The sequence below is a fragment of the Aplysia californica genome, unplaced genomic scaffold (assembly GCF_000002075.1).
Source record: "Aplysia californica isolate F4 #8 unplaced genomic scaffold, AplCal3.0 scaffold00009, whole genome shotgun sequence".
In the NCBI taxonomy this organism is placed as follows: domain Eukaryota; kingdom Metazoa; phylum Mollusca; class Gastropoda; order Aplysiida; family Aplysiidae; genus Aplysia; species Aplysia californica.
In genome coordinates, this window is record NW_004797279.1 from 158,629 (window position 1) to 184,053 (window position 25,425).

General features: G+C 41.0%; 2 protein-coding genes across 2 annotated transcripts in view; one reads left to right on the plus strand and one right to left on the minus strand.

The window, feature by feature from the left end:
• Nucleotides 1-4,290, plus strand: part of LOC101860861 (ficolin-1) — a 5,484-nt gene extending 1,194 nt beyond the window's left edge. The window contains exons 2-5 of the mRNA XM_005089747.3: nucleotides 625-674; nucleotides 1,342-1,458; nucleotides 3,109-3,228; nucleotides 3,797-4,290. Coding sequence (XP_005089804.1) covers nucleotides 625-674; nucleotides 1,342-1,458; nucleotides 3,109-3,228; nucleotides 3,797-4,171 — 662 coding nt within the window. The 3' untranslated portion in view covers nucleotides 4,172-4,290. The remainder of the gene's footprint in view (nucleotides 1-624; nucleotides 675-1,341; nucleotides 1,459-3,108; nucleotides 3,229-3,796) is intronic.
• Nucleotides 4,291-6,373: 2,083 nt separating this feature from the next.
• LOC101861089 (solute carrier family 28 member 3) lies at nucleotides 6,374-21,211 on the minus strand. The gene is made up of 12 exons (XM_005089748.3): nucleotides 20,333-21,211; nucleotides 17,011-17,155; nucleotides 16,487-16,579; nucleotides 15,620-15,718; nucleotides 14,527-14,688; nucleotides 12,569-12,694; nucleotides 11,998-12,122; nucleotides 11,157-11,340; nucleotides 10,092-10,226; nucleotides 9,218-9,346; nucleotides 7,354-7,534; nucleotides 6,374-6,582 (listed from the first exon to the last, which is right to left on the minus strand). The coding sequence occupies exons 1-12, from the start codon at nucleotides 20,884-20,886 to the stop codon at nucleotides 6,566-6,568; spliced, it is 1,950 nt and encodes a 649-aa protein (XP_005089805.1). The 5' UTR covers nucleotides 20,887-21,211; the 3' UTR covers nucleotides 6,374-6,565.
• Between the last annotated feature and the right edge of the window lie 4,214 nt (nucleotides 21,212-25,425).

A 25,425-nucleotide genomic window follows, 5' to 3' on the forward strand; every position in this document is an offset into this window, starting at 1 on the left:
GGGGGGGGACATTTCTCGTTCTAGTGCCCAGTAGAATTGTAAATGGACTGATCTAACAATGCCATGCTCACAACTGTGCCTGAACTACGCCTGAACTACAACAGGGAACCGCTTTTTCATTCCTGATCCTTACTACCGTCATTTTTCTCTACTTTTGTATGTTTGTCACACTCTTGTTATCCGCTATTTCCGGGGTACCTTGATAGTCGAAGCAGACTTTGTGCTATTGAAGCTACAGAGGTGAGCAGAATAATTCTGATTACTGTAAGACTTCTCTGTTAGCATCCACCCCTTGGCGCTCATATGACCTTATGCAGTTGTGAGCGCCGTAAAACCTCTACTAAAACTAAAACTAAAAATAAAACTTTCCCTCGGTTGTCTGTCCTTTTTTTCCCTTCGTTTCTGTCTTCGTTCCCTCTATTGTCTTGTCCTTTTTCCCTTCACTAAACAAACGTTGGCGTCTGGCGTAGCGGTAGCGCCTAGCAGTCTCACGCAAGTGATTTCAAGTTTGATTTGCCAAATCCTAAATGAGCGTTATTACACTTGATGTTGCTCTTTGCGTAAACAGAAACAAGCTAATGGATAAAATGCTTTGATAAAATGCATAACTCTGCTCCTTCACAGAACAATTGACAAACGGTGACGTCACAGTACAACTGGCTTGCTCGAGTTGGGTAAGTTTTGTTATTTTTTATTTATCGAACAGGAACCTGGGGGCTTTGAGGGGAACGATTGTGTGGTCTAAACAATTGGAGGGAAGAAATATGTAAGCTATTTTTTTTAAATAGAGGTGTATTTTACGCCCTCATTGACACAAATTGGATCGTTTAGGAGGCGGGCTTCTGATCACATCGGGGCCAACCCTCACCGAGAGGTATGCAACATCTCGGAGGTAAAGCAGACATACTCTATTAAATATTTTCCACACTGGGAAATCAAACCCGGTGTCTCCTGTGTGCGACGCTACACCACAGATTCCAGGACATGGTTAGGGTGGAAACTCGGATATATATATTGCACATTTTCTTAATCTGATAATAATCTGATAACTTGATAGAATTGAAGTTGCATTTATTTTATCAATTCATGTATCAATTCATGATTGTAGCTTTCTCTGATTTGATTTGGTTAATGCTTGTGGAGACGATTACTGTGTCTCGTCATTTCACCTTTTTAAATTCTAGAGCCACCGTATTTGTGTCACGACACGGTGTAATCGGGTTAAAAGAAACAGTTTTTAAAAGAATAAGATCGTCTTTTAAGGATTTGAACCCCCCCCCCCACCCCCCTTTCCAAAAAAGCGTCTGATTTCACCACAATGCCATACATCTGTTTCTTCAGCCACACACCTGTGCTGACGTCCAAGGTTCGAACCCCCATCCAGTGGTTACTCTTTCCAACGGCCTGGAAGTTGTATGTGACACTGTAACAGACAATGGAGGTTGGGTTGTTATGCAGGTAAGAATTACCTTTTTAGAACTTCACTTTAGTTCTGACAGGTTATTTAGGTAAGAATGACTTTGTATTTTATTTGCACTAAGAGTCCTTACTTTGGTATGCTTATTCCTTATCCGATCGAGACAAAAAAAATTGGTCACCAATTGTCTGATACCTAATGAAAAGTCATTCAGGAAAGCAGAACAAAAACTTTCATTCTTTAAAAAAATCGTACTTACATTTTCCCTTTTTTCAGCATTTAGAATTTTTGGACACCTTTTCTGAGCACTGCTGAGACTACAGCTCTTGAAATGGCCCTAAATATTATAGATAAATCCACTAAGTCCTAATCCGTTCACTCTCTTGTCTGAAATCTTTAGAGCGCTGTGGCACCTCTGGCAACATAATTTTTATACTTCATTTTTACATCTAGATCTATCTGGAAAAAAATGTTAATATAGTTTGGCTTCCAAGCCATGTCGTCATTGATGGCAACCAGATCGTTGACCACGTTGCCAAAGAAAGAATCTCTAAAACTACCTGGGCAAAACAACTAGTAAAATCTCATTCTCTGACATGAAACCGGAAATAACCCCTCGCATCCTCGTGGTTCCAAAATTTTGGAACCAACACACAACATACCCGAAGGAGAGGAGGCCCCTTTTTTTGCTTGGCGTGCAACATTTCACTGTTCAACTCATTCTGACGGAATGTGTCTACTTTGACTATAATATACGTGTAAAATACGTCAAAAGTAGAAAATATCAACCGTTTTTTACTTCCGTTAATCCAAGGAAGATTTTGTTTTATTAAAGAAATTGGGATTATTTTATAAGATATAAAAATATACAGTTCTCGGTGTGCATATATACACGGATACTTAAATGCATAAATAAGTCTTTACCGTATTTACAAAGATTCCTATAAATGTCTGTCCCGTCTTTTTTAAAATATATTTGCAGCTATAATACTTGTTGGCATTTACATGAGCGAAATTGAGTCTATAGTACCGTAAAATACCTTAATTTTCTGACCACTTACAACCTATACCAAGATTTAAACTGCATTTATAAAATGGAACATTTTGGGCGTACATTGTTAGAGCCCGGAGCCGATCTGTAGAACGGACTAGACTTTGGTTCATTACATTTATTTTGATCCGGACGTGTTATCGCATTCTGCAGGCATTTACAGATAGAAAACTACGGAGACGCATGGCAGCCTTTTGATGTGCTGCTGGCATCAACGGGACACGTGTCAGCCTTCTGATGTGCTGCTGGTCATGATTTTTTTTTTCCTCCATACACACTATCGTGACCTTGGAGAACCAAAAGCGTCTGATTTTTTTTAGAATGGACTGTGCCTAAAATATGATAGCTTTTTCCCCTACTTGAAAGAAAATCTAACCGCATGCACAAGGATCCAATTAAACAGAACCTGCTCTAACGGTCACCTGTCCAAAATAATCGCATGAATAAACTTGTTTCCGCCCCCGCCCCCCCCCCCTTTCTACGTTTTCCCGATTCTGACACTAAGTCTTCCACTTGTCTTTTGTTCTCGACCATGTGTAGCCATCTTGGACGTTTTCGACTGTACTGTCAAATTGGGTTTCGACGTACATATTATATGTGCAGTGGATCTGTGGGTAAACGGTCTCCAAAATGTCCCCAGAGACGAGCGTCCGCCGACGTGGACTTCTACCTTAACTGGGCGGACTATAAGTACGGCTTTGGGGATGTCTACGGCAACTTTTGGCTCGGCCTGGAGAAAGTCCACCAATTGACGTTCAAGGAAAGTATTGTTGTCGTTGTCGTTAACATGTTTAGGGTTCCATTCAGTTTGAAGGATGAGAATGGAGAATGAAGAATGAGAATGGATTCCTTTTGTTGTGTCTTTAGGCCATTCCCAAAGGGGGGACATTAACTTTTTTCACAGTAGAATTGTAAATGGGCAGATTCAACAATGTCGTGCTCATAACTGTGCCTGAACTGGAACCGGGAACTGCTGCTTTTTTCTTAATCCTTACTATCGTCAATTTTCCTCTTACTTCTTTTTATGTATGTTACATGCGTGTGACCCACTATTGTTACATTTTTGTGACCCATTATCTCCGGGGTGCCTCGATAGTCGAAGCAGACTTTGAGCTGTTAAAGGTAGATAGGTGAGCAGGCTAGAGAGGTGAGCAGAGTATGTCTGATTCCCTGTAAAGACTTCTCTGGTGACATCCACCACCCCTTGGCGCTCATGTGATTTTTTTTTTTTTAATGCAGTTGCAAGCACCTCTTCTTAAACAAACAGATTTGTTTTAGGTTAAAACAGTAATTGACATTCATTTTTGTCGTTTTTTTTAATTTAACAGAGACGGTACGAACTGAGGATTGATATCACTTTCAACGGACAGGACTATTATGCTAACTACGATAACTTCACTCTCTTTGGAGAGGCGGAGAACTACAGAATCCGGGTATCTGGATATTCGGGAAATTCATCTGATGGACTCACCTACCACAATGACCAGCCTTTCACAACCAAAGACCGCGACAACGATGCGAAAAGTTCCAACAACTGCGCCGTGGAGTACCACGGTGCTTGGTGGTACAAGGCCTGCCACGACTCCAACCTCAACGGCAAATGGGGAAGTCAGGAATACGGCGAGGGCTTGGTATGGGGCACCACCACCGGCGATTACGATTCGGCGACTTTTTCTGAAATGAAGATTCGACCCCTTGATTGAGACGGAACTCGTCAGACACGCCGTGATGACCATGTTTCTTTTCTGGACGCTCAAAAGAATATCTTAGAAAAATACGGATAAAAAGGGTTCATTAATTAAAATTAAAATGTATTCCCCTGCTTTCTTTGTTACTTTTGTCTTATTCCCATTCTCGGTAATAACTCTGTTCCCACTGTCTGCAAAACATGCTTTCTTGACGCAGGAACATAGATCTTGATGTTTGAAGAGAAATTTCCTCTTGGTGGTACCTGTTCTATTCTAGGAGCACACACTTGGACAAACTGAAGAAGTTGACGGTTTCCATGGGTCAAGCAGTGCGAAAGAGGGGATGGGGTGAGTTGGATAGATGAGGAGCGAGGGCAGGGGTGTGAGATGAGGACATTCTACTGCTACCTCCACAAGTTCAGTCTGAGTGACTATTCTCGTCTTTCAAGAAATGTTCACTCCTTGTCCAGTGTCTTTTTTTTTTTACGGCGCTCTTACTGTTCAGTGTTTGAAAGTAACCATTTGAAAATTACACGATGTAGCCTATAGTTATTATTTACATCATCTTAAAAATTTCCATAGCGATTTTGGAGGCAGACTTCTTGGACTTTGCCAGTCATGGCCAACCCAGGATGAGTGCGGTACAAACTCTTGTGTATTGTATATAAAATACGGCATGTACATGTATATAGCGCAATTCCATAATTTACAATGCCTAATACGCTTTACAAGACATTAATGGCCTAATAGCCGATAATTGCTTAAAATTCATACATTCACGAACACGAGAATGTAAATGACAAATGAATAAAATAATACTTTAGAAATCTGGACCATGCATTTGGTAAACGATCCCAAGAAAGATACTATTACAACATAAATTGAGTGGATTGCACCTTGCGTAAGGCGGACCCTCCATAGGCGGCACATGACTTGTCGGCACGTGCCGTGCCACAGGCTAATACCCCCTCCTTCCATAGACCATACCACAACACAACACAACACATCACAACACAACACATCACAACCATGGATTCGTCTGATGAAGATACTCTGATCATGTTAGCAATTCTAAATGATCGGGAAAAAGAGGGAAAAGCGGATCATGTGTTGCAGAGAATATTTTCTATTGAGGAGTAGTAGAGGAGAGTTTCATCGAACTTTCAGCTCCTTGATGAGACTTAAAGATGAGATATTGTTTTCAGAAACGTTACACTACACATTGAAATTTTAAAAAAGTGAAACTCACCTGCTGGTAGACATTTACTGTCAATATATTCCCAGACTTGTTTTCTTTGATCTTTGTTGTAATACTCCGGGTTTTGGGGGTCCCAAAGAAGCGGTCGGTCTCTCACAAGTTCAATAATTTCTTTCTTGTAGCCATCCATTTTGGCAGCACACTACACAAAAAACGAGCAATGCTGCAAAGCAAGGCACGCAATGTTTCGTCGTGGCTGTCGTGCCGTCAATGGAGTGTGCAACTCTAAATGGTTGTGTTTAATTTAATTTCGCACGCGTGCCATGTGCTGTGTGCTATATGTGCCGCGTGCCGTGTGCCGTCTATGGAGGTTCTGCCTAAAACAAATGCATCACATTTTCTAAAATAATACTAACAATACCATTATGTACACAGTGGGAACGAAGGAGGCGAATGAAATTTTAAGGGCAGACCGTTGCTATCCGGTTTGAACCCCAGGCCTTTGAATGAGAAGCGAACTTTAACCTCTTGGTCACGAGAGGTGTGTTGTTGTTGTTGTTGTTGTTTTTTTTTTTTTTAACATACCTTCCTCAAAGAAAGAATACAGCATTGATGGGTGAATTCGATTGATGAAGGTACTAACTGAATTTTGAACTAAATTATTTGTCCATGGTCCAAATTCTTCTCATCTCATTTAAATAAGTTTTACGGCTATATGTTCCAGAAACAATGAAAAACCGTTCAAATCGTTTTCGTAACTGTGACCATTTAATTTATGGTGGTATTGTAAAGAAATAATAGACACAATGGGTAGAGAGCTTGGACACTGCAAGGCCACGAAATGTATAGGTTTTGATTCCCCTTGGAGTATGAATGCTTTTTTTAATTTTCAGTAGAATGTGTCCAGTGTCGGAAATGGCATGGCTGCTCTTGGGCAACTTTCTTCCTGGTGTGTCTATAATAATAGAGTGACAAAATTAATCGAACGATACAATGCACAACAAAAGACGCAAACATCTGTTTCTGTTTAATTTATTTAATTTCATTTTTTTATTTACTTGATGTAAAAGAACAACAACGATGAGAAAATACTAGCTGACAATAACGATGTTTTTTAAAATACGGTACAAATTTCAAAAGGCAAAAAATGTGAGGTGTTATCGTGTGCTTCCCAAAGATGACCAGCTGCAACTCATCTCAAGTAGCAAGAGTCAGTCAATCAGCAGGCCTAGGACATGAGAAAAAATAAGCTGTGTGGAGCAAATTAAACATTAATACAACGCTATAAATAAACATGTATTTGGACAGTGGAAATCAGAACATGACAACGAGGAATACAGACACAGGAAGTGACAATGAGTACAAAGAGGCATTAGGAAATTTCGAGTTGCGTATCTTGTAAACTTCTAAACACAAAAGAGTTATTACTTGCCACGAAGCACTATACAAACCATCAACATATTCATAACAAAAAACAATAACATGATCGACGAAGTGTTGCAAAATAATAAATAAAACCCACTTCTCAACCACTTGAGTTTAAAAGGTAGATTTATCAGTAATAACATCCGGATAATAAAAACCCAGTATGGCTACAAGTTACATTAAAATAACCATTTCAATGATGAACTTACTGTTATTGCTTCCGTTCTTTTTCTTCTCTTCTGCTGGCGCACGGCCTTCACTTACAAGGAAAGTAAAATAGTACTGCAGTACAAATACATGTCCGTTTCGCCTTTGACAATTAATCTCCTCTTCAAGTCAAGAAAAACGTAGACTTCAAAATTATCATCTTCAGCCTCATCAAGCCATGCATTCCCTTTACGATTTCTTTTTGATGACCTCTCTACTGTACCCCAAAAGAGAATTCCATTGGCATAAGTCCTGCCTTCCCGGCCGTATTGTTTTCAAAGCTCCTCTTGGAGCAGAAAGGTTTGAAAGCCAAAGGTTTGAAAGCCAATGTCATTTATAACATAACCACTGGTGAAGTGACATTTACCTGACATGGCCGCAGTGAGAAAACACGCCATGACCCCAGAGAAGAGCGCCCGAGGAGCCACATCAATGACGTCACGTTTCCTATGTGACGTCACAGCAGTCAGGGCACCAACCATCATGCCCAGGGCGAGGAGGTCAGAGAACCCACACAAGGCGTACGTGGCGATGGTCGCTGACCGCTCCTGGGGGACAAAATACATTAAACAATGTATTTTAAAAAAAAAAAAAATAATAATAATAATAATAGATAGCATTTGTATAGCGCATATCCCCGCTCAGCAGCAGGCTCTATGCGCTTTACACTATATTATTACCCCAGCAGACCATAGAACACTCAGAAACATTCTCAGCTTCCCGGGAAGCATACAGTGCAAGCAGCCGATTAAGCGCTCAAACACTAACAAACTGACAAGATCTTTCGCTGTCTATAGCCGGGTACCCATTCCCACCTGGGTGAAGTGAGGAAAATTCGTGTTAAGTGCCTTTCCCAAGGACACAACGTCGGGCCCTTGACAGGATTCGAACCCACGACCTTACGGTTGCGAGTCCGAGAGCCTAACCACTAGGCCACCGACGCCACAATTCTCATTGGAAAATAACAGCATCGCACACAGAACAACGGTGTTACTTGTGGGTCTTGGGATAGGGAGGGGAATGGGAGGCGGGCGGGAGGGGTGTATGAGGGTTCCCTGTTTTCAGGAGGGATATCAAATCATAGAAGGCAAGAGAAAGAGAGTGGGGGGGGGGGTAGGTTGCTAATTGGCAAATAAACAAAGAAAGAAAGCCAGACTAAGACAGAAAAGCAGGTAGTCGAATCAGTAGAAGAGAAAAATCAGAGAAGCATACGATAGGACAGAGAAAAAAGCCAACAGAGATGAGTGAAACGTTGAAAAAAGAGACGGGCATAAAGACAAATAGGGGTAGATAGACACATAGAGACAGACAGGTGAAAGGAGACGGAAAGTAGAAAATATACAAGGGGGTAGAAAGAGGGGGGGGGTAGAAGGGGGGATAGAAAGGGGGGGTGAGAGAGAAGCGGGAAGAGAATTGGGGGCGGGGGGGGGGGGTTAGTGTAAATAACTGTAAAACTGTAAAGACCAGGGCAATGGGGTGTGACGGCAGAAGATATTCGGAGACGTCTCGTGGGAGCACCCAGGAACTATTCGGAGACACACTCCCGCACACAGCTGCACTGCTTTGGGAGGTCAAACTGCGTATCGTTTGCTGCAGATCACACATATAGCCACTAAAACTGTCACAAATCAATTATTTTCTAGAAAATTTCAAACCCAAGTGCAAATTATCAAATAATGGGTTAAATCAGGGGGGTATGCCCCATTGTAACCCCCAGATTTGTTTTACTTGGTCTAGAGGCACAAAGCATTTTGATTGGTCTATCTCCATCGGAGACATCTCCGAATATCTTCTGCCGTCACACCCCATTGATACCTAGATACTAGGTTTATATATGGTAACGCACCGGATACATTAGGGTACTATTTCGTTAACCTTTTGTGGACACACACTCTGACTATTCGACAACACTTGAAGACTCACTGTTTTGGGGTACTTAAATCTAAATAACTTCATTATTCATACATAATGATGATGCTTTTTTTATATGAAACTTTCTGACTTTTGTATCATCTTTCAAGTGAGCCACAACATGGCCTTTGATTTTCTGTCGCATGTATGTGACCGTCAAGTCTTTAAAGAGTTGTTTTTTTAAAGGGTTATTTTTACCATTGTGTTGTTGTATTGCCAGTGGGTAATTTGACTTCTGAAATAGTTCGACTACGGCCAACAACTGCTGGGTTTTTTAAAATTATATTATTGTAATAACTAAGCAGTTAAAACATACTTACAGACATTACACCACCTTTCAGGACGAGACCAGACATGTCCAGGATGACGTCATCAGTTTGTGTCCACGACCAAGTTGCATTTGGCAAAACTGTTGTGTAGTTCAAGAGAGCTACGTTGTTAGAGCGTACCTGGAAGGAGCAAGTTGTTGAATACATGAGAACCTCCATACAGAAGTACCACACAAGGCCAATATGGTCGTTCATTCCGAGACTTGCAAACGAGAACGTACAACGGGAACTAATTTCTTAACTTTTCTGCTGACTAATGAGGAAATAGGGGGTGCCAACTGGCACGACCGGTTTGGTTCGGTTCGGTTTGGTAGGCGGGGCTAGCCAGATGCAGGGCGCAAAGCGACCATTGTGGCACAATCCGATCGCACGACTCGCAGCCTCAAAAACATACGCGTTTATTTTCAGGCCGCGAATTGGGCGCTCGGTTTGTCGATCCCTCAAGGGACACTGGGTATACCAGACAGATGAAGTGCGGGGACTCAAAGGTCTCAACCAGCAAGATCATAGAGAATCTGGTACTGCCTTCAGAAAAGGTTTGTGCTTTATACATGTATGTGAGAGAGAAAGTGAGATTGAGAGAAAGAGAAACAGAAAAACTGTACTCGATTTTTTTTTAAAGACACTCAGACAAAAGGAAGAGGGGATACTAGTTATTAAACTGACTATTAAATTCAGTACCATTAATTTTTATGCGATAACTCTTTGAATTCTTTTACCAAAGACACTGCTGTACAGAGAGAACAGATCTAACGGCATGTGGTTCTGGCTTCTCAAAACCTCAAACAAGCAAACGTAAAGTAAAAAACTAGGACGTCTAAGCACAAAGACGGGCAACCAAAGTCTTGCTTGGAGCTGCTCTTACCTTGCCAAGGTCCTCAAAGGCAAGGAACTCATTCACAAACACCTTGACACCCAACATCCGGGCCACTACGCGACAGTCGTCCGGTACCACGCCCATCAGGAAGGCCACTGGCCACAATAAGTAAGAGCTGATGAACTGTGGGTACGTAAGGTTACAACATTTAAAACTTAGAACACATAGGTTCTTTCGAAATGCCCACATAGGTATCCCCCTTCCCATGGTGCGATTAAATAGTGTTGACTTCAGGGGCAACTCCGAAAATTGGTTATCACACATTCAAACATATCCCTACCTTCATTCCTCTTCCCTTTCTATGCATCCCGATACACAAGTTGTACTGTAATAGTAACGTAGTCAGAATCAATCTCTTCATTTTGTGGCCCTGAGGGCAATTTCCAGCCACGTGTCAAGCAGATTTTATTTTTATATCTTTAAAGCTCTGTTATCAATTAAAGTTATTTGGCTCGCCGTACTCTTTGTTAAAGGTGTATGTTCCCCGCAAGGAATTAGACAAGTCCTATTTACCTGGTTTGTAAACAGCCCGTAGATTGCCTGAAACTTTCGCAGCCTCCAAATCATTATATATGCGTGGGTCACTTGACACAATCTCTGACAAAAGCACTTTGTAAAAGGAAATGGGTGGACTGTAACATGAAATGCCTCACAACAGCTGCACTGATAACGGGGAGAGACGAAATCTGACGAGAAACCGTGATCAAGAGAGATGTCACTTTACATTAGAGGGCAGTATTCTGCGTAACATCCCGTTCAAACGCAAACAGCAGAGAGATCTGGCATGATAAAATAAGACACAAATGACATGTTTAGAAACTCAATGCAGAAGAAATAGATCTAGTCCTTTTACATAAATATGTTATCCTCCCCATCCCTTATTTTTAAAAGTTTTAAATCGTTTGATCTTCCAAAAGAAATCATACGATCCTCCAAATGAAATCGCATGAAATTCCAAATGGAAGACTCACATATGACTTCACAATAACTTATTTGAAAACTCCACGATATTCAGTCACTCAACAGCAATCCCTTGTAATCGAGCTGATGTACCTGAAATGAGAGCACCGGGTAGTTTGGCGGTGCGATGCCGACCCGCGCTCCGAGCCAGGCCAGGGTATCGTTGATGAAGTCCAAGATGGAGAGGAAGGCTATGGCATGGACCAGGATGTAGGCGATGAGAGGTATGGCACTCACGGCCCCGGCAGAGGCCGCCTCGATCACACCACTTGTTGATCTGAGATATGAGTGAAAGTTGTGGGTACGGTTTCTTTTGTCAAATTTGGTATTTTCGGGTGCGTGTGTGTTTTAAAGGATTGCTGTACAATGAATGGGCAGGAATGCATAGAACGTGCCAATGTGTATGCAGTCGAAATTTTACTGTACATGTATTGTGAAGCGCCCACAGGCATCAGGAACAGGGCCAATAGAATGTTTTTTTAGAACGGAAACCCCGGGATGGGGAACCACATCTTCAATAATCATTATGTTCCTCGCTAATAGCATCTATTCTAAAGACGTTCTTGACCATTAAAGCGTCGTGAGGAAAATATTTAGCTGTCTGCCCAGGATTTCGATAGAGTTAATTAATTAAAGGCAATAAAGTCGAAATCATCCAAGACGGCCACCCATTGTCGAGGAAAAGAGTGGTTTGCATAGACAGGTGGACGTGAATTATAATTCATAAAAAAGCAGGGACGTGAGAAATGGTCGTCTGTGCAGGTGATATTATCTTGGACAGATGGCCGTTTAAGCAGGTTCGACAGTAGATCTTTATATTATAATCGGAGTGTGCAGATTTTAATGTTTCCCTTTATACCAAATCCGTTACTCTTCAACGAGTCATCATTCAGTTTTGACCCATCTAACATGGACCAAACCCACCAGGACCCACCTGGGTATAACCGGCGCCTTCTGTTTTCGTCGACCTGGAACATTCTCTGGGTAGAACAGTTTTCCCATCGCCAGAGCAGCAGGGGCAGACATAAAAGAGGCAGAGATCAGGTGGTTGGCTGGCGCCTGTAAGGTGGTGCAAAGTGCAAGGGGGCAAAGGCGGGAGGGGATGTCACTAATGTCAGGGTTTGATAATATGTTGATTGGACGTGTTACTATCGCCATGAGACTAATCATGGCGTTTTTTGTTCTGTTTGTGACCCCCACCACTCAGCGGTGGCAAAGAATAAAGCACAATTGCATAGTGTTTATAGGTCTTTTATGAATATCACCCATTTACTGTGATGATATAGGTAGATATAACTTATTATTTCTGAATAAACTTCGAAAATGCATCACTTTTTCAAAATTACCTGTAGATCTATTCATCTTCTGAGAACATGTTTACCTCAAGCATCATTCTAAAATAGCCCTTCAAGTAAACAGATTGGCAGACAAATCGACTGGACGCGCCATTAATTCCTGTGCTTTAGAAACCTGTCATCTTTTTGCATGGGGGGGGGGGCGCTTACCCCATAGAGTATATAGGCGGCCATCGCGCCACCGGAGACTGTGGAGAATCCATTGGTCATGATGGCGTGTAGCTCTGACTTGGTCATCTGGTCCAGCAGTGGTTTTACAACAGGGATTGTCTCCGCCTGAAAGAGGTCATAACGTAAAGTAGCCTAGTCAGTAATTGGGAGTTTCTATGCTCGTGCTCCGTCTTTTTATAATGCAATATAATATCAACTATTACAGAGAACAAAAACTACAATTGTAGTATGCCTTAATGATTATGTGGTCACAAAAATGCCTTCATTCTTGATTTTATTGACTGTGTGTTGTTGTCATTTCAATACTTATGTGACTGCAAGTGACGTAATGTTGTTGATGATGTTTTTGCTTTGGGAATGGCCTTATTACCTATGCTTATGTGCTTCTTCTTCCTTCACCCCCTTCTTTTTCTCCTCCACCCACCCCCCTTCCCACAACAAACAAAATGCTTTCTTTCTCCTTGTTCTCCTCGGAGTCTTTCTCCTCCTGCCCAATGAACAACGAACTACACAAGTGCGTGGTGGTGGGGGGGGGGGGGGGGTTGGCGGGTGCACTGATGTGGTTTGCTCCTTTTTTCCTATCAAACATCTATTGTCCTTATCTCTCCTCCCTCTTTGTGTTTGTTACTCTCTTTTTTTTTCTTTTTTTTTGGGGGGGGCGCTGCTCCTGCGGCGACAAGGTCGTGTTTGCATGGGTCCTGGAATTTTTGACAGGTAGACCACAATATGTGAAGCGAAACAACACAAAATCTGACACAATTCTTTGTAACACCGGCGGTCCTCAGGGGTGTGTTTTGTCACCAGTTTTGTATACTATATATACCAACGATCATAGAAGTATATATAAAACAACACGCTTAATTAAGTTTGCAGATGACTCCGCTATTATTGGATTAATAAACCATGATGAAAAAGAGTATTTCGAAGAAATATGTAGGTTTTTTAAATGGTGCAACTCAAATTTTCCAAAAGTGAACCTCTCAAAAACAAATGAAATGATTTTTGATTTTAGAAGAGAAAAATCAACAATCCCACCACTCGTAATTGAACAAGAAACTATTGAAATCACGGATTCATGCAAATATCTTGGCCTTACAATAGACAACAAATTTACATGGCAAAACCACGTAAACAATATCGTTAAAAAAGTAAATCAGAGGCTGTACTTTCTGAGGAAACTTAAGTCTTTCAATCTGAATCCATCCATCCTTCATTTTCTACACCACCACAATAGAAACTTTGATAAATTTTGGAATCACTTGCTATGGTAGCAATCTGGGAAGGCAACACATTATAAAACTAAATAAGTTGATAAAAAAGGCATCAAGAACAATTGGTAGAGACCTAAGTAACTTTGAATATCTGCACAAGACAAACGTTCTAAAAAAAGACGGAAATAATGCTTAGTGACCATAGCCACCCACTGACATCGGAATTTCAACTATCGACCCGCAGTAAACGATACATTTCCAAAAAAGCAAGAACAGACAGATATAGAAATTCATTCGTACCAACTGCAGTGAGGTTACTGAACGCACAGTGCTACAAATGAAATATATATATATATATATATATATATATATATATATATATATAGAGAGAGAGAGAGAGAGAGAGAGAGAGAGAGAGAGAGAGAGAGAGAGAGAGAGAGAGAGAGAATGAATGTGTTACGGAGCGGGTTGTCCCAGCCCGTGAGACATGTTTTTACTTGGCATAATGTCCTGTCTTGTTGTGCGTTTGCGTGAGTGCACCTTTAAGTCTAACTTTTGTAAGCCATTGTTAACGACCAAGACAAATTTCTCCCTGCGAGATGAATAAAGATTGTCATTGTCATTGTCATTGTCATTGTCTAATCTTCGTCACTTATATTACCTAACTGCACTGCAAGTGCCGTAAAACGCTTACTAAGAAAATAAAACGACCCACATGACACTTACCCATCCGACAAAGATGTTGAAAGCGGCGTGCAGCGTCTCCATAGGTCCTGTACCCAGACTGACCCTGATTATGTGTGTGATGGCGTCAATGGCGATCTGCATGGCGCCCAGGTGGTAGAGCACGCTGATGGTAGAGCTGAACACAATGATGGTGGACATCACCTGGGTAGACACACGTGTACAGGAACTCACGATAGTTGTTGATGGTGCTGGTTTTGGTGATGTCATTGTTGCTATTTGCTGTTGTTCTTATTGTTGTTGGTGGTGGTAGTGGTGCTTTGTTGTTGTTGCTTTGTTGTTGTTGCTGCTGTTGTTTGTTGTTGTTGTTGTTGTTGATGATGATGATGATGATGATGATGATGATGATGATGATGATGATGATGATGATATGTTTATCGTTGTTGCTGTCGTTAATGCGTCGTTATTTGGTTTTTGTGGAGGTCGAAGTGGCTTTAATTGTTATGGTTGATGATGTAGCTATGAACATCCTGAAATGTAATGTCGTGTAAAACTTAGGCAAACATCTTCACCCAAAAAAGGGTGGGGCTACAGCTGTTTGTGGTGGATGTTTTTAATTGGCCATAGTGGTTTCGCTTCTTTTGTTTCAGCTGTTGTTTGTGTTGTGCATTGAGCCGGGGACGGTGGAACAAGTGATAGGTGGATAAATCGGACAGTCAGTAGGCTTAGGAAAGTTGTTGTGATTATGTGTAAGAAGTGCTCGTCTTGCTTGAATTGGGTTTTGGGTTGTTGTTGCTTGTTGTTTTTGTGGAGGGTTTGGTTTGGGTTTTTTTGGGGGGGGGTGTGTTGGGTTTTTGTTTTTGTTTTTTGCCAGTTCATTTCTCAGTAACAATAATACAAAAGAAACACGAAGAAATATATATGAAAGGTGGATATAACGAATGAAGCGTCAACTGATTTACGCACCGGATACCACCCCCACCCCCAAAAAAAATAAATATTAAAATAAAATAACCCTACAAAAAAAAAAGGCTTTGAACCCTAGTTCTCATTCAAAATAAATACAATAAATGAATAAAAACAATTCAAGTACGAGTAAAAGACTTGAAAGGTATTTTGCTAGCATTTTACTCACCCTGAAAGCAAAGAAATGGTCTCCATAGCTCTTGCCGAAGACGAAGCTTGTCCCCTTGTCTGTATGGTCCAAGTACTCAGTGACGCGGTCAGCGAGCCACTGTGGGAACGTCCGGGGATTCCCCGTGTTATAATTTGTACTGGCTGTTGTTGTCGTAAGTGTAGTTATTGTTGGCTCCAGCGTTGGTGATAGTGCAATTATTGTTGTTGTTGTTGTTGTTGTTGCTGTTGTTGTCGTTGTTGTTCGTTTTGTTGTTGTTGCTGCTGCTGTTGATGATGATGATGATGATGATGATGATGATGATGATGATGATGATGATGATGATGATGATGATGATGATGATGATGATGATGATGATGTACTTTTATACGAAAGTAGTCCAGTACATGTATTTTGTCGATTTCGAAATCTAAGGAAATGGAGCTCGGGGGAAGTTTTTTGAATGGACCAATCCACCTCGGAAGCTGGCAGCTTAGATCCTGCCTATCAGGGTTATCCCTGGCTGAGTGGGATACAACACTCTTGCACAGAGACGGAGATGCACGTACTAAAAAAGTATACTTCCCCATTCGGGAATCGAATATTCACATTTTCTTATGTAACAGCGAAGAGCCTAACCACTACACAGCTGACGTCAGTGTAAACTCTTCGGAACATTGCCACAGGTTGAACTCAATACTTTCAAGAACAGTGAAACCAGCTCTGACAATCACTTGTAAAGGATATATCCATTCGTACAAATGGCCACTTCCCATTTTCTCCCTTGCGTTTTTAGTTACAGGTACATTATATAATGACACTGTGTAAGACGGCCACTTTTCTCCTCGACAATGGGTGGCCGTCTTAGACAATTTCGAGTGTACCTACTTGAAAACTGGCGTAACCCCAGCGTGTCCGAAGAACGAGCAGGCCGAAGACAAACTGCAGAAGCAAGCCCCATACTACGGGCCGCCAGCGCACCTGTACAGAAAAAAATGTAAGGGGTAGGTGTGGAATGACTTCTTGAATTCACTAACTGTGTTATTGAAAAACATTATGTTGAAGGATTTATAGTTCGCAGAATATCATACAATGTATCATCATATTCATTTCAAAGTAAACCTCTTATATAATATGTCTTCTTCTTCTCTCTCTCTCTCTCTCTCTCTCTCTCTCTCTCTCTCTCTCTCTCTCTCTCTCTCTCTCTCTCTCTCTCTCTGACCCCCTCTCCCTCTTCCCCTTTCTCTCTTCTTCTCTGTCTTTGCCCCCCCCCCTCCTTTTCCCTCTCCTTCTCCTTTTTATTTTTTCAAGATCTTAATAACCCCTCCTCTCCCTTCCCGGTTCGCAACATAAATCTGCAATCCCCCCCCCCCCCCAAACCCACTCCTTTCCGCACCCCCCCCCCCCCTCACCTTTCCCGGGTCCTTAGAAAGACAGAACATGAGGGCCACAAAGACCAGCACTCCCAGCGCCGAGATCAGGTTCCGGGGTCGACTCAGGGCTGTGTCCACCAGGACGTACAGCACCAGTGACGTCATCATCAAGGAAAGAGCTATCCTGAGGAAGGAAGACATAGAGACGATAGAAACACATGTACTGTACACTCAGGTGTTATATAAATATTCCCTGGTTGACAAAAACTCACTTTAATGTTGATGTTTCAATACAAATAGGTCCCATAAGTGCTGAAGATTGAAGAGCAAAATACAAAGGAAAAAGGAGGGGAGATAAAGTCAATAGATGTTTGACAGAGAAAAAGGGAGCATTGATCCACACCAGAATACCCACCAACCACCCACTAATAGTACTGATCTAAGAAGCCTTAATTTAATAAAGCAAAGCCCCGAGGACACATACTTACCAAACTTTAGTTGTTGTACAATGTTCAGAGCAGATGAAACCATCGTATGGATCAATAGCAGCAGAGTAAAAAAATCTACTTTGTAAGTTGTTTACGAGACAACTCAGTTGATGCGCCAGTTTTATAAGAAAAATTCCATGAGGCCAGCCAAGGGAATGTTCATATACGACATATAGATCTATAAATAATATAAATAATGTGCACCTCGCCTGCCAGTTGCTGACTTCAACTAATGAGAGGTATAAATCAATCAACATGTTTTTCCTTCTTTTCCTTTTCTAATAGACGCTCACGTGACCAGTAGGCATTGGGAAGGAAGTCTTGGTTTTCGATAGTTTTGATTACAAAAGCCGCGACGCGCCTACAGCCTTCCTCTTCCTCATTAATAACGTCCTCCTCTTCCTCTTCCTCTTTAACAATGCCCTCCTCTTCCTCCTCCTCCGTCTCTCGCCTCTCGCCCTCCTCCTCCTCCTCCTCCTCCTCCTCCTCCTCCTCCTCCTCCTCCTTGTTGCCCCCCTCCTCCTCAACGTCTATACTACGCAGGTAGACCAAAGGGGTTTATTTTCTTCTTCTCATCGTGCAGCTTATCTTTACATTCAAGACATTGTTTTTTCTCTTCCAGGGTGAAGACATAACATTCTGTTTTAGAAAGTTTGTGTACTCTCTACAGTTTCGCCACTCTTTCGGCAGGCGATTATAAATTCCATGTCCAGACACATACGTACTTAAATTTGTTCACAAACGATTAGTTCTCAAAGGTAATAATAATTATATGAGAGGCAAAACATTCAGAACAATATAATTTGCTCAATGCATCACGATCTCGAGCTTCCACCTACTGCTGTTAGTTCTAGCGCCCACGAAACAGCTCTAGACGCTTAACGTCTTCGAGTTGGCCACTCACAACTAACTCTTGACGTGATGCTCAGTAAAAGTATCGTCTTGTTGTTCTTCTTTTTTCTTCAAGAGAATATAAGTAAGCAGAAACATTTTAAGGGGAAAGGGTAGTATGTATTATACAATAAAAATGAGATTATAAGTTTCATAGCGTTCACCCAGAAATATTTCGTCCAGAGTGCCCTTATCAAAATGTATAGAAGCGGAAAAGGGTAGCATAAATGCGAACAAAGGAAAGGAAGCAGAAATACTTTTCTTTGGTCCAAACAAATGAAAGTTTGGCACAAAAAGATTCCCAAATACCTTTAGAAAGGCGGGGCCTCACTTACATTTTGTTCCAGAAAAACAGAGGTTCAAATCAAAGGAAAAAGTTGAAGTCTAAGCAAAAAAAGCTTAACGTAGGTAACTCACGCGTAACTGCTAGCATAATATGTTGACCTTTTAGCAAGCTGCCCCAAGACGACCACCATTACTTTTTACGTTAACAAGTTAATTAGGCCACAAGTGCACTATAAGACTCATGTATTCAAACATGGACAGACCTCTAAACTGTGTTCGTGGGTCGAAAAGGGTGAGTGGTACATCGTTATCAATTCAAATGTTTATACATTTATACTAATTTGTCCAAAGTCGTGCAGACGAAATTTATAGTCTGAAACCAGCATGTTACTTATGAGTCCGCAGCACAAAGACCTACCCACTAAGAGTACCAAAGAATAATTTCAATCAAAAAATCAGCAGACTTCCTCAGAAGTCAGAGAGTACCTAATATTGCTCACAACAAACCGGCTACATTTTATTAGTTGCGAGGTTCCTGCACTGTCTCAAGGCTGTACTCACTGTGTGTCTAAGACCATTAATTGCTTCCATGTGTAACGAAGCAAGTCTTGCGGAAATTGGGGAAGTTTGTGGGGGGCGGGGGGGGGGACATAGTTCATTAACCGTTTCCTAGCACTTCGTGAAGACGAAAAAGTCAACGCGAAGAGACAGGGTAACCCGGTCCTGCACTGTTTGCGTGCACAATAGCTGGTAAAGCACCTGGTTTCGCTTTGCCCCAGCAACTCAAGATTTTCAAACGCTGAAGCAAAGCAAGATCTGAATGAGAGAACAGACAGTGCATCACCTTGATGTGGAAGTATCTGGCTATAAACAGCGAAAGATCTTGTCAGAATGTTCGTGTTTTAGCGCCTGTAGAATAGCAGCTTGCACTGCATGCTTTTAACAAAAAGCTGACATTGTTTCAAATGCTACTAGGTCCGCTACTTGGGGGGGGGGGAGCAGTAATATGTAGATAGTAAAGCCCTTACAGCCTACTGTAGAGCGGGAACTATAAAATAATAATAATAATAATAATAATAATAATAATAATAATAATAATAATAATAATAATAATAATAGTAGTAGTAATGAATAATAATGATAATAATATTATTAACATTAATATTATACAAAAATATACATATCAATGTACAATGTACACGTAGATATGTAATGGTTGTGTTTTCCGTTTTCCTCTTCGACAAGTCAAGAACAAAAGAACTTTCTGCCACAATTGGTTTGATTCGACGCTTTTAACCCCTTCCTCCTCCCTCGTCCCCCATCGTTTCCCCTTTTGTAGACAGGCCGCATTTCTCGTCTTTAATTATTGAATAGAGATAATAATAAGACTAGTCTCACATCCCTTTCAAGAGAACTTAATTGTAGATAGATAGATAGATAGATAGATAGATAGATAGATAGATAGATAGATAGATAGATAGATAGATAGATATAGATATAGATATAGATATAGATATAAATATACAAATGTGTATATGATATATAATATATACATATTGTTGTTATTTGGCTTCAAGGTTGTTGAGTTCGGACGTTAAATTAAATAACGCTTATGCAACAGGCATTTAGACTTCGATTTTCTAAAATATGAAATCGTGCTGACTCAATCTGGCAGAGGCGTCCAAGTATGTACTTACCAATATATCCTTGATTTTGTTTTGGGCGAGAATGGACTTGAGATGGAGGAGCAAGCCTTCCTAGCCGCCATCCCCACGTTAGGAGATAACTTGGAGTACAGACAGGCCACAGTAAGCACACATGACACTGCCAATAGCGTCACAGACTGTTCATCACCGAAAGAATGATGGAAGGCAAACCCGAGATATACACAAAGTCCAATGAAAAACAGGAGTTGCAGAACGTTTGACACGGCTCGTTTGTGTGTGGAACAACAGGAGATTACATTTTGACGACATCCCAGTAGAACTGACGTCACTTTGGTCGGTTGCATGTCCTCGGTGTGGGAACGTTCCGCGCCGTCCTCAAGGCCGACCATGTCCACCATTTCCTCAGCGTGAACACTTTTGTCTCCTCCTGCCTCCACATCATAACTATTACGCGTATTTCCTTTCATATTTTGGTATCTCAGTAGACTTTCAAACGAAGCAACACAAATAGCAATGAAACTTGTTGTTATTATTATTTGGGATTTTTTTTTCAGAAGAAAAAGTGTTCCAATATTTCTTTGCATGGAAAAAAAACGTTCTCAACAGAAAGAAATGGACATTGTTATAACAGTGGTTGTACCGCACAATAGCTGCGATGATAGGAGAAGGCTGCGCACGCTTGTTCTAATGAATGAGGTAAGAAACTGTTTGGAAATATCATCAATTGTCAGAACACGTATGCCATTCTGCAAAGCTGCAACATATAATGTCTTGCTATAAGAACAATGAATTGGCGGTTGTTGCACCGGAGATGACAACGTTACTTGGCTTCACAAATTCATCTTTTGACAAATTTGCAGTAGTTAGTGATGCTATCGCCAGTGTAAGGTTAAGGCATTCACTTTCTACAGTCTTGCTAAAGTAACAACAAAATGAAAATGATTTTGAAAACACACACAACAAATAACAACTGTCTTTTAACACTCATGGAAAATAATTGCCGATATCAAGAACAGAAAGTATGATGATAAGAGAGAAGTCATGATTTGCAATGCCAAACGAGGGATACTGCCTGCAATGTTGATCATAATATCTGTATTGAAATGAGAACCTCCTTTTCATAAATAAAGCGAAAATAATCTCGTGTTTAGGTTATATTTTTAATATACACTATCTATTCGTCACCATGTAAACCATATTATGTAAAGTAATTTATTTTTGACTATGCATACTATGACATGGCAACATATCTTAGCGTCGATTCCATTAAACTCCTCATCTTCTGTTTTGTCATTTCACGCTTAGACTACTGTAGTTTTTGTTTTGGAAATCTTCCCAAAGAAACGATAAACAAATTACAGCAACTCCAACTTCAAGCTGCCCGTATTATTTGAAAGAAAGAAACTCCCATATTATAGACTGTAACACCAGTGTTAATCCAATTGCATTGACTCCCTGTGAAAGCAAGTACTGTATTCAGTACAAGATAGCTGTCTTTTGTTTCAGTGCATCGCTGAAAATACCAAATCATATCTTAGCGACGTGTCATCGAATACATACATCTCGGCTTTCAAGATCGTCCACAAAAAAAGACTTTAAAAACCTGTCTTAAGTTAAAGTCAGAGACTTGAAGGGAGAGCTATTTAACACCAAGCTGCCTTCTTGAGGGTCACATTACCAATGCATCGGGAGCCGACCGCTTTATCAACTGTTGCTGGATCGATAACAACAACATCAGCATTCAAATCAGCGTTAAAAGTAAGTCTTATTGTTTTCGGCCAGCTTGAATGTGTAACGACCGTTATTCCCAATACAACTTATAATGTTCTTTCAGTATCGATTTTTAATTATGCTGTATTAGGTGACTGTGTGATGTCACCGATGTGTACGTTGGATGTATGCAAATTTTTGTGGGACTGTCTAGAGAGATTGAGATAGAGTGGGGAACAGGAGAGAGAGAGAGAGAGAGAGAGAGAGAGAGAGAGAGAGAGAGAGAGAGAGAGAAACAGACAGACAGACAGACAGACAGACAGACAGACAGACAGACAGACAGACAGACAGACAGACAGACAGACAGACAGACAGACAGACAGACAGACAGACAGACAGACAGACAGACAGACAGACAGACAGACAGACAGACAGACAGAGGCAACTGTTTTAATTTGGCATGAACATTTCTAAGGCCACTACATGTTCGCAATTGTGTTGATGTTTTAAGAACATTTTTAAACAAAATATTAAAATTTTTGTATTTCGTTTGCTGGGTCCTCCGGGAGTTGGATTTGATTAAAAAAGCAGCGAATGTTCGTCAAGTTTTGTTTCCGACTTGAAAAAAACAGCCACTGAGTCATCTGAAATGTTGTCGGTTGCTTTTGACAGCTATTAGTGATCAAGAACATAATATTTTTCGTGGTTTGCCAAATTCCAAGCTGGGCAAACATTCATCGACGACATACCAACCGTGCGCTGGACGGCCGAACACGAAACCATCCGAAATGACCGTCTCAACTGCTAAATAAAATGAAGTTGCAAGCATTGTGGGGATTTCTCATGATTAAAGTTCATGTCAAAACATCTTGACTGGCATCTCAGGCATGATAAAAGTTGCCACAAAATTATTTTGCACCCCGTGTGCTGACTGAGGAGCAAAATTCGTTTAACAAGGGTGCCAGAAAGGTGACCCATTCATTAATTAAAAGGACAATTACACGGTCATCTTTGGACCAATTTCAGCAAAACTTTGAACAAATAAAAGTAGTTTGAACCAGTGTTGTGTATGCAGTCTTTCTCTGTATCCCTCATTCTCAAGTCGCTGACATATTGACGGCGCACTTGCCTTGCCGCACGTGCCGGGTAATATTTCATAGTTATCAGTGTCAGAAGTAGACGGAAAGTTGTTCAAGAAGCTATACTTCTAAAAAGCGAAAAGAACGGTCAAACCTAGACTAATTGACCCTCTCTTATCTTGTGTAAACAAAAAGGTCATGCCAAGTGTGTGATACCATCTCTTACTCGTCCTTTATTTACACATATTTCTGTGCATAACTCTACCAAATCATTAGACTGTCGAATTTTTCAAAGGTTATGGTCATTCCGGTTCATTTCTTAGAAATAAATCTCACAAAAATCTGTGACAACAACAATTTCAATAACATCATCTGCCCATTGAGCGCAAACGGATTATTGTCGACGGATTTGTTTTTTTGCCCCAGCAGAAGACCTGGCAGTGACTTGCAGTGAAACACAAGCGTAGAGATCTTAGTGCTAGGGTGTAGGCCCAATATTTTGTCTCGAGAAAAGAAATGAAAACGGTGAACGAGGTACAACACTTACATTCAAAGCAATGTATATCATTAGTCAGTTTCAAAAGTTTTAATATGTTCAAAGTAAGGTGTATTATGGGCTTCACTTTCAAAAAAACAAAAAACAACCAAAACAACGATAAAAACTCGATCTAGTAGTTGGAGGGCTTCTTTATGTCACACGCTCGAGCAGCGATCATTTATAACGTTAGAGTGTTTTCTCTGCTTACTACATAGATCTAGTATCATTAAGGGGAAATGGCGTTGTGGAAAACGTTTACTATTATAGAAACATCAGGCGGGGGCGACATGATTACGGGAAAACATGACCTGATCAAAACTAATTGCAAAAAGATATCAACTTTGTTAGTACCACAAGAGACGAGAAGAGCTTTCGATAAGAAAATAAAACACAAACGATTGTAAGCAGAGTGTACACGCATCGTACTCTTTAAAAAGGGGGGGGGGGATTTATTGTATTCACAGGCGGAACCAGTCCAGAAAACGTACACTGCACACAACTGCTATTGCTCCTGCTACTTCAGAACAGAATAAACGCACAAGATAATTTTTCACAGTTCGGTACAGTTTTTACTTCTCCCTCCATAATTCATCACGTTAGCATCTGCGGAATCTTCTGTAGTACAATGCCGTAGGCAAATAGTACGGCAATGTATTCATTACACACAGTAGCAAATGAGATGAGACAACCACCATCGTATTTTCTGCTGTGCGACATAGATCTAGAAGGCTGCACTAATACACGCAGTTACAGTTATGAGCCCTCTTATCACGACAGCGGCGAATGGCACAACCATCAATGTTAAAGGTTACACGCGACTAATCTCTTAACTTTCTGCTCATATTTTCATTAAATCCTATCTACGCATTTATATGGACATTCCGTCAAGCAGACACACAAACAAACAAACAGACAGAAAAACAAGCAGATAAATGGAACAGTAGAGACACTTATAAATTTGTTGTAATATTTATTTCAACTCCCCTCTCCGTACCACAAGGATGAAAAGTTGTAAGCACAGATGCGAACCTCGTACTCCTCCTGTCTTTCACGGGAGCAATCAAAGACCCCGGCAGGTGTGGCACTCTGGTTCTACGTCACATTACCGGTGTTACTAGCCGAGATCTACATGCTACTTGTTCTATCAACGTGATCGCCCGTGCCGTTCGTGAACATTTTTATCTTACAGAAACGTGTAGTGTGCTGCAAGTATTGGCTTGACCTATTGGGCTGGAAGAGTGTTAGCCATGAGTTCTGGAATGAAATTTAGGAGTTTCGGTAGCTCGCAAGAGGTGAACGTGAACCATAGAATTACTGCCCCCAAATGTCAATGCATCACTTGTTTACTAAACCAGTCTCACGTTTATGTTGGCTGGTGGTAAGTGGGTGCCCTGGTGTGGTTGCCCCTTCGTTACTTTGGGACATCTATCTTCCGTATTCTATCTTCCGTCTTTTCTGTGTACGTTGCTATCTAGTTAAATCAAGTAACAACCCTAGTCTTTGGCACTTATTATATGACCTAAATGCGTTGCAAGTGCCGGGAAAAGGCTAAAATGAGTTCATCTTCGGATGAGAAGTTCAAGGGTGGGGGAGGGGGTAGTGATAACTTTGAGGTAAGGCTTTTCATTCAGATGATCCGGTCAGATTTGTCCTATATGCCAGCCTTGTCGGAAGCTAAATACAGTTGAATGTTTCAAGTAAGTTTTTTTTCTTTTTTAACAAAATCAATTTCTAGACCAAATGTATGTAAGTAGGATCGAGCACTATCCCAAATAAATACGATAAACAGAGAGATT

Excerpts from the sequence above, each read along its gene's own strand:
- LOC101861089 (XM_005089748.3), bottom strand. The coding sequence starts at position 20,886 with ATGCAAAGAAATATTGGAACACTTTTTCTTCTGAAAAAAAAATCCCAA. Across the intron at positions 14,689-15,619 it reads ACCATTTCTTTGCTTTCAGG|GTGATGTCCACCATCATTGT; the intron begins GTGAGTAAAATG and ends GTGTCTACCCAG. Across the intron at positions 12,695-14,526 it reads TCAACATCTTTGTCGGATGG|GCGGAGACAATCCCTGTTGT; the intron begins GTAAGTGTCATG and ends GACCTCTTTCAG.